Source organism: Triticum dicoccoides, chromosome 7A, assembly GCF_002162155.2.
Source record: "Triticum dicoccoides isolate Atlit2015 ecotype Zavitan chromosome 7A, WEW_v2.0, whole genome shotgun sequence".
NCBI classification, from domain to species: domain Eukaryota; kingdom Viridiplantae; phylum Streptophyta; class Magnoliopsida; order Poales; family Poaceae; genus Triticum; species Triticum dicoccoides.
Genome location: NC_041392.1, coordinates 480,361,252 through 480,374,083, shown reverse-complemented (window position 1 = coordinate 480,374,083; position 12,832 = coordinate 480,361,252). Strand labels below are relative to the sequence as shown.

Genomic DNA, 12,832 nt, shown 5'->3' with positions numbered 1-12,832 from the left:
CCCATCCCGCTAGTGGCCGCTATTGTCCCCTTGACCCTCATTGCCTCTAGCCCCCTCCCCCAACCAGCACCGTCAAGTTTCTGGCTTGCACTCGTGCACGACACAGCCTCGTCGTGCTCGGTGCTCCTCACGCCGTCCCAGCCTTCAGCCTCACACGAACCGAAAGTGACTGCCACCTAACAAATTGCAGGCGCCTGATATTTAGCAAACGTGTCCAAAGCTTTGACCACTAATATGAGCAAAACTAATAGATTGGGCATATATTTTTGTAGCAAAATAACTCTGGGTCATATATTATTAAGTGAGATATATGGCGCGACACATTCATTAAGTTCATTAAATTTATAACTCTGGGTCATGACTGGCAGCTTTTATTTTTGTTGCAAAATAACTCCGGGTCATATATTCTTTTACTAAGTTTGCACATTTATTATAAGTGAAATAGCGTAACCAAAATAATGCATACATTAGATCCTATTAAAAGGATGCGATGCATTCATTAAATTTATGATAGAAATCATATATTTGAAAATTGCTCACATATTCGAGTATTTTGGAACTGTGCGAGTAGTTACATATCTTCATCCACTTGATAAAAAAAGTTACATATCTTCATCCAAAGAAACTTTTTTTTGTTGCGAGTCATCCGTAGAAACTTGAAGGTAGAGTACTAGCATGTACATAGGCCTGAATGCCTGATCATCCATTCGTAACAGCTGCGGTGAATCGTGGCGGTTATTTAGAACTCAAGTCGGGCAGAAAATTGCAGACATTTTTTTTTCTGAATGTACGCAGACAGGTGGAGTCAGAGCGGAGTAGTAACGGTATATAAAGCGCTGGCGACCCATGCCCGCTGTCGTCACTCCATTCGATTCAATCCCCCGTCGATCCCGACGATCTCGCGCCCCGAGAAAAGCTCGCAACCCAAGGAAAGGAGAAGGCGACGACGCGACGACGACGTCGGCATCGAGTAGAAAGCAGAGCAGAGATTTTCCTTGGGGTGCCACGGGAGGAGCCGATGCCGATGCCGGCGCCGGCGCAAGAAGCGGACGACGACTTCACCTTCCCCACGCCGCCGCCGCTTCTCGCCGCAGCCGCGTGCAGCTACGGCCACCACCGCCACATCAACAGGGTGTCGCCGTCGCCGTCGCCCTCCTCCTCCCCGCTCCCCGCGTGGCTGCTCTCCTCGCCCATCCGCCGCAGCTTCTCCGCCGCGGACTGCGCCGCGTCGCCGTGGCGCGCGGCGCGCGGCAGGTGCTGCTCCCCCGCCCTGAGCGATTATGCCGCCGGGTTCTGTGACGGCGGGGACGAGGAGGAGGAGATGATGGACAGCCTCTGGGAGGACCTCAACGACGACGAGGCGCCGGGCGGGGAGAGGAATGATCTGCTCATTGCCTCCCTCGACGTGTCGCGCCGGCGCTCAATCGGAGGCCCGGGCCACCCCGTCGACGGGAGGAGGCCGACGGCCCCGGCGAAGGAGCGCGAGGCCGCGGCGGTGCTCGCGGCGTCGAGGAGCTCCCGACGGCGCTCCCCGGGGCTGGTGGTGATGATGCGCACGCTCAAGAAGATGTTCGTCGCGCACAAGAGCAGGAGCAAAGTGCACAAGGTCGACGAGCAGAGCACCGCCTCTGCTTCTTCCCGCAATTCCTTCAAGAAATGAGGTGCATCATGACTTCATGAGCCGCAGATCACAGTAAAAACAGTTGCACTTTATGATAAATAGCGTGTGGGTCATAATCTTGTAAAGCATTGATTTCTTTTCTTTTTTGAACCCTCGATCGTTGGTTTCTTGATCGAAATATCTGCACAACACAGTGATGACAATCACAGTTGCAAATCGTAGTTGTGTGATACTACCGTGTATCATTATGTACAAGCGGTTATTTGGTTAGATTAAACATGGTTTACATACAGTTGGGGACTGTTTGTCTTTCCCCACTTTGTGCAGCGTGTTCTCATTTGTTCTGATTTGATTCACTACTTGTGTTTTTGGGCTGAGATATATGTGCAGTGATGCAATTTTGTTTTGCTGAAGAACTCCACTCAGCTGCAGACTCACTTAGATTCTTTATTAGAAAAAGTTGCGGCTATATATTTATCAGAAGAAGCTCCTGAGATTGCGATGCATCCTGGTAATGAAATTGTACAGCTTAGGCTTTCCTTGGACGAAACTAGGGGAATTAGGCAGGAGTCATCTATCATCGACCACTCATCTTCCGCTATTAAGCTCGACCAATTAGGAGGATATAGGATACTAAGTTCCATGATCACGGCCAATTAGGGCCAAACCCATTAGCTTAGGTTGGCCCGTAAGCACCATGGACAAAGTTAGTTAGGCCATGATAATTGTATATAGCAAAGCTGTCAAGTACTAGTCAATTAGCGATTGTAGCACAAAACAAGGTTGTCTGATTCTTGCATACTACTACTAGTATTTGAGAGGAGAGGCCAACTGCATGTGGGATTCGATTCCAGCTTGCAGACAGATTGTCATTAGCATCGGTAGAATTCTTATCAGCCGAACGTTGCTTCCGATTATGACTTGACGATGACACAAGAGAGTGTAACAAGGCAATGTATTACGTACAAGAGTATTTCACAAATCACAATCTCTGAAGAAGAACACTATGCAGTACTGTACTGCCACATCAGTTTATATGGATTCACACTTGGATCTAGATAGGCGATAGCACTGTACTAGCGATATTCATTCAGTTCGATGGCACTTGCACCGACAGTTTGGCGAATCGTCTAGTATTGGGTACTGGACGGTAGTACGTGTCTTGTCTTGAAGGAAAGGTAACTCAAGGACACCGGACTCGTTCATAGTTTTCAGATTTCACAAGTCTTCGCTGTAGTAGCTTCAGGTTGCAGTCAAATGATCGGAGACGATACTGCCATCTGGTAGATATCCAAAGTTCGTACAGCTTATAAATATTTAACGGATGTGGAGTATAGCATGCGAATATTCAGAATTGTTAAACAGCATGCTCATTTGTGATCCGCGCGCAAGAATCGATCATGCAATGTGATTTCTGTTTGTGCCACGCAATAGGAGTAATGTAAACTCTCAAAGCAACTCTAACCGATCCCTAAAAAGCTTTAGACAAACAATATTTTCACTTTTCCTTCACTAAACTACGCCTAACCGATCCCTTAAAAGTTTTAGAGGAGTAGTTATTCTCCACGGCCCCCGTGACTCTATATTTACTTGGCCGTCTACCCACAGAGTAAAAGGTGTCCCCCTTCACCCTCAGCTGCACCCACCAAACCCCGTGCCGCATCCACTTTGGCGCCGCTACCGAGTAATTTTTTTTTTGTAGATGATGGCTATGGGGCAGTAATTTTCGCACCAAGGGGTGCCTCCTCGAAAAAGTAAGGTCTCCCATCAATGTTGTTTTTAGGGTCTCCCATCAATATATAAGTGGGTGCATCTAACATCGGTTATCTAGCCCCATAGTCCATTGGTCCAAGGCCCTTGGGCATGTTTAGAGTCCTAAAGACCTTACATATCTTCTCATGAGCCCATAGGATCAAACCACGTTGATATCATCAAGTTTAGAAGGAGTGGGAGTCAATCCCTTCGCCCCCAGTTTTGGATTTCCGAAAGTGTCAGTTTTTGTAAATATTGAATTGGACCCACAGGCTGCATACAGACTCGTAGTGGGTGATTACAAGTGCTACGATATTTTTATTATGTGGGTATTAACTTTCATGTTTCGTCTTTCTTTGTTTGACTCCATCTTTAGGGGTCCTAGTGACGATCCTTAAATATTGGCCCTGCAGGAACAAGTTTGCAATAACTTCAAATTTGAACGGACCTTGAAGTTTATTGATATTTCATTGGATTTCCATGAAGTTCCTACACATATAAGAGTAAACAAGAACTTTTGCATGTCTTGCAACTATTAGTAGGTTAGTCCAAATAAATATTAAAGTTTGCATAAAAGACAAGGTAGTGACATGAAACATACAAGATTATAGACAAGTAAAGTATCATTCATGTTTCTAAAAAATTCTGAAATTAAAATGTTATTCTCAAAAAATAATAGTCATATGTGTAAATAATGTTCATTGCATGTGCGGTTCCCCAGTAAATTGCGCAATGAGTGTCAAATATAATTTGCTAAATCCTTTTCCTCGCGTAGGTTGCTGGTTAGTGACCAATCGCGCACACTAGCCCATGCTATTTGGACAACCAGTATAATGTTTTTCTTTTCTTTCCCCCCTCAAATTTTAGGAAGGTTCTAGAACATAATTAACCCATTTCCCCCCTTTTCTATGTTTCCCCTATTGGTATTTCCAGTTTTCATTCTGTTTTACGTTTTCTTTTCTATTCATTTTTTAATTCTTAGACATTATCCAAATTCATGATTTGTTTGGAATTCATGAAGTTTATTATATTTCATGTATTTTTTAAACTAGATGATGCCCCGCGCGTTGCTGCACGGACCTTGCTAATAAAATGCAAAAATAGTTGCTATAGAAACATCTGAAACTATTGGAAAGCAAATGTAAACTTATAAAAAGAGACAAAAATAAATTGCAGTTAAAGGAATGACAATTCTAACAAAATGTAAAGCATGACCATGGCTAGGAAAAATAGATAGTGGATTTTAGCTATTTAGAAATAGAATATTTAAGAACATTGTTTGGTTCCCCGAATAACTTTCAAAACTGGCTAATTTTTAAAATTCTGGAATATTTTAAAAGTTTGCATTTTTTTAAATTCATGAGAAATTTGTGTAAATTTTATTAAATTCATACATTTTTTATTTTAAAATATTTTCTATAAGTATGGAACATCTTCTAAATTTTGTGAACATTTTAGATTTCAGAAATATTTTTCAATTCTTGCTTCTTTTAAAAATATTTTTTATTTCAGTACATTTTAAATATGTTATTCAATATTTCTTGAAAATTATCACTAACATATTTTAGAATCGGGACATTTTCCAGAACTTATTGCGGCCAAACAATGAAACAACATTGTCGGCGCTAGGTAACATGGTGCCATTGTCGGTGAAGAGAAATGGAAAGATGAGCAAGAAGGGAAACATGCTTTTCTTGAATTGTAGTGGCATTTTCAAAAAAATTCTTCACAATGTACAATGTAGTGATTGTAGTGTAATTTTCATGTTATAAATTACAGTTTTGAGAAGATACTTTTTTTTAATTTATGGCTTGTATGCATGAGTTGCTTGTGTGCATGGTTGTGTGGCTAGGAAAAATAGGTCATGGGTTGTAGCTATTTAAAAATAGAAGATTTCTAAACATTGTTTGGTTCCCGGATAACTTTCAAAACTGGCTATTATTTAAAAAAAAATTGGGATATTTTAAGTTTGCGATTTTTTAAATTCATGAAAAAATCGTGAACATTTTATAAAATTCAGGATTATTTTAAATTTGTGAACTTTTTAAATAATTAGGGAACATTTTTTAATTTTGTGAACATAAAATTCTTGATTATTTAAAAAATATAAATAGCTGGGATTTTTCAAAAAATTGAAAATTTATTTAAAATCTCTTGAAAATTTTCACTAATATATTTTATAAGACGGAGCATTTTCTAAAACTCATTGCAACTTCACAACGCAACATCATTGTTGGTGGCAGGTGAGATGGCGCCTTTGTCAGGCGACATGGCATTTTCAGAAATTTTCTTGGCAATGTAGAATGTAGTGATTTTAGTGTCATTTTCTTGTTATAAATTGCAGTATTTTCAGGCCCTTGATAGTGACAGTAGCTCCGATTCAAATACCTATGAAAGTGGCAATATTACGGCACAAATAACTTAGCAATTAACATCATCGAGATCCAGTTGCACAATCAGTTGGCTTACTTAATCGATAGTGTTTTACATGAGAGAGAGAGGAGTAAATAGCATAAAACTACTACTTTACATGTTAGGGTTCAAAAAAATTATCGGTTTTTATTTTTTCACTGATAACTATCAAGTCAGGGGTTGTCTGTTTCAAAAAAACCCTAATCACAGAGTGCTTTTAAGTTGATCGCGATTATGATAGTTGGGACCCACACGTAAGAGAACCGTTTGTTTGTCTGTTACACATGTAGGGCCCACATGTCAGTATCTCTGTAAGTTTTTTAAAAAGCAATTGGATCCCTATAACTTTTAAAAAAAGCAATCAGGTCCCTAACTGTTTTATGGAAAAAGGAATCGGGCCCTTGCTCCTCGGTGCGCGCTCTCCCGTGCTCAAGACCGAGAGGAGCGCGCTCGTCGCCGTGCTCGCCGGCCAGCAACCGCCGTGATGAGTGCGTCGGCCAGAAGCCATGGCGCCACTGCGGAGATCCCTCCTGTCGCCCTTCGCCCATCCAATGTGCGCCGCCGTGGAGCTCCCTTCCAGCGTGTGTGGCGGCCGCGGCCTCTTCCTGCCGGTGAGCTACGCCTGCGGTCGTCGTGAGCTCCCCCGCTGCACGACCTCTCTCGCTCTCTCTCTCTCTCTCTTCCTCCCTCCCTCCCTCTTTCCTAGGCGCGGCGACCTGAGCCCCTGGCTATGGAGCTCGGCTGGCGGCGGCCCGTGATCCTGTCCATGGCGCAAGGATGGCGGCAAACCCATGCCCCTGGACGTGGCGGGCCAAGTCCCTGCCCCCCTGGCCATGGTGCACGGCTGGTGGCAGCCCGTGCTCCTGGGTGGCGGCTGGTCCTTCGCGTGGCGCTCTGATGCGGCTTGAACTACTCAATATTTCCCTAAAGAGGAAGGGATGATGCAGCCATCTACGCTAGGTATTTCCCTCAGTGATGAGACCAAGGTTATCGAACAGTAGGAGGACCACACAACACCACGTAAACAGCTCCTGCATACAAAGAACAAATACTTGCAACCCGGCGTAAGAGAGAGGTTGTCAATCCCTCATGGGTAAAAAGATAGGTAAAATTGTAGTAGATTGGATAAGTAGATCTCGCGGGAACGCGAGATAAAATAAATAAATAAAAATTGCAGCAAGGTATTTTCAGGTTTTTGGATTAATAGATCTGAAAATAAAAGCAAATAAAAATAGACCGCGAAGGAAAATATAATAAAAAAGAGACCCGGGGGCCGTAGATTTCACTAGTGGCTTCTCTCGAGAAAAATAGCAACAATGAGCTAACAAATTACTGTTGGGCAATTGATAGAACTTCAAATAATCATGACGATATCCAGGCAATGATCATTATATAGGCATCACGTCCAAAATTAGTAGACCGACTCCTACCTGCATCTACTACTATTACTCCACACATCGATCGCTATCCAGCATGCATATAGTGTATTAAGTTCATGGAGAAATGGAGTAATGCAATAAGAATGATGACATGATGTAGACAAGATCTATTTATGTAGAAATAGACCCCATCTTGTTATCCTTAATAGCAACGATACATACGTGTCGGTTCCTCTTCTGTCACTGGGATCAAGCACCGTAAGATCGAACCCATCACAAAGCACATCTTCCCATGGCAAGAAAAATCGATCTAGTTGGCCTAACTAAACGAAAGATTCGAAGAAGAAATACAAGGCTATAAGTAATCATGCATATAAGAGATCAAAAGACTCAAATAACTTTTATGGATAAAAACATAGATCTGATCATAAACTCAGAGTTTATTGGATCCCAACAAACACACCACAAAAAGAGTTACATCAAATAGATCTCCAAGAGACCATTGTATTGAGAATCAAGAGAGAGAGGAAGCCATCTAGCTACTAACTACGGATCCGAAGGTCCACAAAGAACTACTCACGCATAATCAGAGAGGCACCAATGAGGATGATGAACCCCTTCGTGATGGTGTTTAGATTGGATCTGGTGTTTCTGGAACTTGCGGCGGCTGGAAATTGATTTTCGTCGACTCCCCTAGAGTTTCTGGAATATTGTGGTATTTATAGAGCAAAGAGGCGGTGCGGGAGGCCACCGAGGTGGGCACAACCTGCTTGGGCGCGCCTGCGGGCCCGGACGTACCCTGATGGGTTGTGCCCTCCTCGTGGCACTCCCCAGGTGCTTCTCCGGCCCATTGGGTGTCTTTTGGTCCATAATAATTCCACAAAAAATTTCGCTGCATTTGGACTCCGTTTGATATTGATTTTCTACGATGTAAAAAACAAGCAAAAAATAGCAACATGCACTGGGCACTATGTCAATATGTTAGTCCCGAAAAATGATATAAAATGATTGTAAAACATTCAAGAATGATAATATAACAACATGGAACAATAAAAAATAATAGATACGTTGGAGACGTATCATGCTGCTTCCCGCTGTCGGCCCTGGCTTGGTGTGTGGCGGGTGGTGGAGCTTGGCCTTGGTCATGAGGAGAAGGAAGAGAACAAAAGATAAGAGGAAGAAGAGCATGTGGGTCCCACATGTAAGTTAACGGTTAAACAAAACGGTCAAACAAACGAATTGTTTAGGAGTGGGCCCGACCTGTCATAAAGCGTTTTAAATTGCTAACAACGAGTGATTAGGGTTTTTTGAAACAGTCAACCCCTAACTTGGTAGTTATCAGTGAACAATTAAAAATCGGTAGTTTTTTAAAATCCAAACATGTAAAGTAGTAGTTTTATGCTATTTAAAAGAGAGAGAGGGAGGGTACAAACGTCTTGATCTTAATTCAATTACATAAGATTTTTCAAGGAAGGTACTGCCATTTACCGGGTTTTCTAGCCGGCACCAAAGCTTCATTATCAATAGAGAAAAGTATACTTTTCGCTCCTTAATTCTTGGTGAAGTTTAGATTTGGTCCTTCAACTTCAAAATCAAACAACCTGCACCCTTAACTACTGAAACCAGACAAGATTCATCCACGATCGTGATTTTGACCGGTTTTGGTGTTGTCCCACCCCGGTTTTGACCGTGCCGACTCAAATTCGTATACCTTTTCCAAGTCCGCCTAATATTTTCAAATTCAGGTATTTTTTTTCAAATACGTGAACTTTTTAAAAATTTGTGTACTTTTTCCAAGTTCACGTACTTTTTTCAAGTCTGCTTACTTTTTTAAAGTTCATGTGGTTTTTTCAAATTAATGTATTTTTCAAATTGACGTACTTATTCATATTTGCGTACATTTTCTTGAAAGAGTTAATGAATTTGAAAATTTTATGCGACTTGAAAAAGTACGCGGATTTGAATTTCTTTTACGCAAATTAGAAAAAAAGTGTGGATTTGAAAAATAATGTCAACTTGACACAAGTATGTGAATTTCAAACAAATTTCATGGATTGGAAAAGGAACACGGACTTGAAAAAAATACACAAACTTTAAAAAGTATGTAAATTTGAAACAAGTACGTGAATTTCAAAAACACCATGGATTTGATAAAATTACACGAACTTGAGAAAAAAATACACTAATTTCAAAAAAGGACCCAAATTAAAAAAATCACGCATTTGAAAAAAGTACACAAATTTTGAAATAGTTCATGGATTTGAAAAAGGTATGTTTATTTTTGAAAAAATTGCACGACCTTGAAAAACCTATGTGGATTTGAGAAGAGTATGTGAATTTCAAAAAGTTCACATATATGTAAAAATTACGCGAATTTGAGTCAGCACCGGTCAAAACCGGGGTCAGTCATCACCAAAACCGGTCAAAATCGAGACAAGGGCCGAAAGTTGTCCGGTTTCATTAGTTGGGGGTGCAAATTGTTCGGTTTTGGAATTGAGGGACCAAATCTAAATTTCACCAAAAGTTGAGGGACGAAAAATATACTTTTCACTTATCAGTATGTTTTAAGTTGTTCTTCTATTAAAATATGTTTATATTCCATTTTATTTGACTATTATGTTTAGTATCACATAAACATATTAGTGTGTATTGTTAATGCGTATGATCTACAGTATTTTAGCTTTAACGTCCGTCCCACCTCAAGTATTTTTTGTCCTCCGCCACTGCCTTCATAGACAGTATACTGTAGTTCCGAATCGAAGCACAAAAACTCTCTCTACTCAAGCAAAAAAGAAATGCAAAAAAAACACACACACTCAAAATTGCGAGTGCGCTGCCGAAACCCAAGCCGGCCTACGGGCTTCGCAGCGGCAGCAGGCGCACGGGCACGCCGTGGCGCGGCCGGAGAGTGAGGACGTTCACCGGCGCGTGGCGGTACTCGTCAGAGATGCCGAAGCGGAAGCTCGCGAGCAGCATGGCCAGCACGACCTTGGCCTCCACCATGGCGTACGCCTGCCCGACGCAGTTGCGTGGCCCGGCCGCGAAGGGCAGGAACCGGCCCGCTCCTGGCCGGGCGCGGCCGGGCGCGAACCTGTCCGGCCTGAACTCGTGGGCGTCCGTGCCCCACACGGCCTTATCGTGGTGGATGGCCAGCAAGGGGATCCACACCGACGCGCCCCTCGGCACCCGCAGCTCGCCGCCGAGCGTGATGTCCTCGAAGGCCATCCTCGGCAGCAGCGTCGCCGGCGGGTACAGGCGCAGCGTCTCGTTGATCACCATCTGCAGCTGCACACGCATCCACTCCACGTGTTAAACATTGACATGTACAGTGGCGCCGGAGTGCATGCGTTTCGACGGTGTCAGATGGCTTACGACGGTGAGCTTGGGGAGGTGATCTGCGGCGGGTGGAGCGTCGCCACAGACTTGGGCGACCTCGGCGCGAGCCTTGTCCTGCCACTCGGGGTGCGTGGCAAGCAGCATGATGGCCCAGGTGAGGAGCAGCGCCGATGTCTCGTGGCCGGCGAAGAAGAAGGTCTTGCACTCGTCAATGATCGTCTGCGCATCGTACCCCAGCTCGCCGTGGCCGAACGCGTTCTCCTTCTTCTTCTCCATCTCGGCCAGGAGCATCCCGAGGAGCCCCCGGCCGCACGCTTCCGGTGACGGCGTCCGTCCCTCGTCCGCGATCTCGCGGTTGCGCTGGATCGACTCCTTGAGAACCTGCTCCAGCTCCCCGTTCAGCCGTTTCATCTCTCTCCTGTACTTGCTTGGGAAATACCTAAAAAACAGCCGTATACTACTTTAAACCACGACAGAGAAAAGGAATGCGGTATCACCATGAAAGGCACTTACTAGATATTTTCAAAACTGAATAAATAATTTGTGGTGAGGTGATGTTGATTGATGACTCACTGGCTGCCGGGGACCCAGAGGTAGCGGCTGGAGCGTGCGGTGAGCCGCTGCAGCTCCTCGATGAGGTGGAAGATGCGCTTGCCGGTCTCATAGCTGGTGTCGAACTCGGTGCGCGCGATGACGTCGCCGGCGAGCCTCGTCATGTGCGCGCCCATCTCAACCTCGTTTCCGCCCCGCGCCACCGCCTCGCGCAGCGCCCTCACCGTCTGCCGCGTGCACTCCACCATGTGCCCGACCCTTCCCTTGAGCTTGTCGGCCATGAAGGCTGGGGCGACGACGTGGCGCTGGTGCGACCAGGTGGCACCGTTCGCCATGAGCAGGCCACGGCCGATGAAGTGCTTGGCGCCCTGCCGCTGCAGCCACGATTTGCCGGTCACGTGCGCATGCTTCGACGAGAGCAGCTCGCGCACCATGCCGGCGTCCGTCACGCACACCCGTGGCTCGCTCCCGTACCAGTAGACGAACAGCCTCCCTGCAGATAGGAAGAACCGAGCTCCGGTCAGCCTTGACAAGCGGGCCATGGCCGGCCAGCGATGCGATTAACATACGTGGCCCACTCACCGAACGTCTTGGACCAGAGAACGTAGTGCGGCAGGAGGCGGCCGACGATGTCGTGGCTGAGAGAGCCCATGTCCCCGGCGGTGGACTCGGCGACCAGGGCGGAGATGTCATGGAGGTTCCCGACGAGGAGGCGTGGCGTGGGGCCGTGGACGCCTTGTCTGGACAAGATCCTCCGGATCCTCGCCGGCGTGAGGTAGTAGCATGAGGCGGTGATCCATACGGCATTGGCCAGCAACAAGAGTGGCGATGCAACGAGCACTAGGACTATGACGGGTAACATTTTGGACAGGAACTGGCCTTGTTTACATCAGTGCAAGTGCAGTGGCAGCTTGCACCAGGCCCCGTGCCTATATATAAACACAATGGAGCGGCATGCATGCAGCCATATGATTGGGCCAAGATCACTCAAAAAATAGAGTGCCTTATAGCACCACTAATAGAACGTTATAGCGTTTTAAGCAATGTCTAGCTAAATAAATCACTGTACAATGTCTGAACTAAAGCACTCTGTAACATGCTACTCCCCCTCTCTTAGTTTGCAGGACGTGCGCGTACTCCTAGATTGTCAATTTGACCAATCTAATACAAGTCATATATTACAAAAAATATACCAATATAAACTTCAGATGTTCTATTTTCAGAAGGTATAATTTTTGTGTTATATAGTTTATATTAGAATGATAAAATTGACAACCTAGATATACGCGTAGGACTTGTAAACTGTGACGGAGGGAGTAATAGTGATTTTTATTACGTTCGAGATGCTTTGTACTTTCGATGAACTTTGATAATAGATCTGGATCATTTTCGCAAAAAAAAAAGAGTGTATTTTAAAGATGACCCTATTTTGCTATAGCGCCCTATTTTTTTCATCAGCCAAGATTAGAAAAATGGTTTTGTGATTAGAGCTTAATTAGTGCATACATGCAGTTTTTGGTAGTACAACTTTTGGGAGAGTGCGTGGCGTGCCCCACCCATCCCATCTCACATGCTTTTCCTTTTGACATGTCAATTTAAATCTACTACATCTTTTGAATCGAAAGTCCAATCTATATTTTGTTTGCATATTCATGTTGCTTCTGATAAGTCTTTGAAATACGACCAATTTTAAATACGTCTTGACGTGTTTTTAATACTAGGTGGTTTCCACGCGTGTTGCGGCAGGAATTTAAAGATTAATTTGAGATGAATTATGTAT

At 44.4% G+C, this 12,832-nt stretch overlaps 1 protein-coding gene across 1 annotated transcript; it reads right to left on the bottom strand.

Moving 5' to 3' along the window:
• Positions 1 to 9,885: 9,885 nt before the first annotated feature.
• Positions 9,886 to 11,933, bottom strand: LOC119333029 (cytokinin hydroxylase-like). The gene is made up of 4 exons (XM_037606072.1): positions 11,635 to 11,933; positions 11,074 to 11,545; positions 10,537 to 10,939; positions 9,886 to 10,449 (listed from the first exon to the last, which is right to left on the bottom strand). Exons 1-4 carry the CDS (start codon positions 11,912 to 11,914, stop codon positions 10,018 to 10,020), a joined length of 1,587 nt encoding a protein of 528 aa, XP_037461969.1. The 5' UTR covers positions 11,915 to 11,933; the 3' UTR covers positions 9,886 to 10,017.
• Between the last annotated feature and the right edge of the window lie 899 nt (positions 11,934 to 12,832).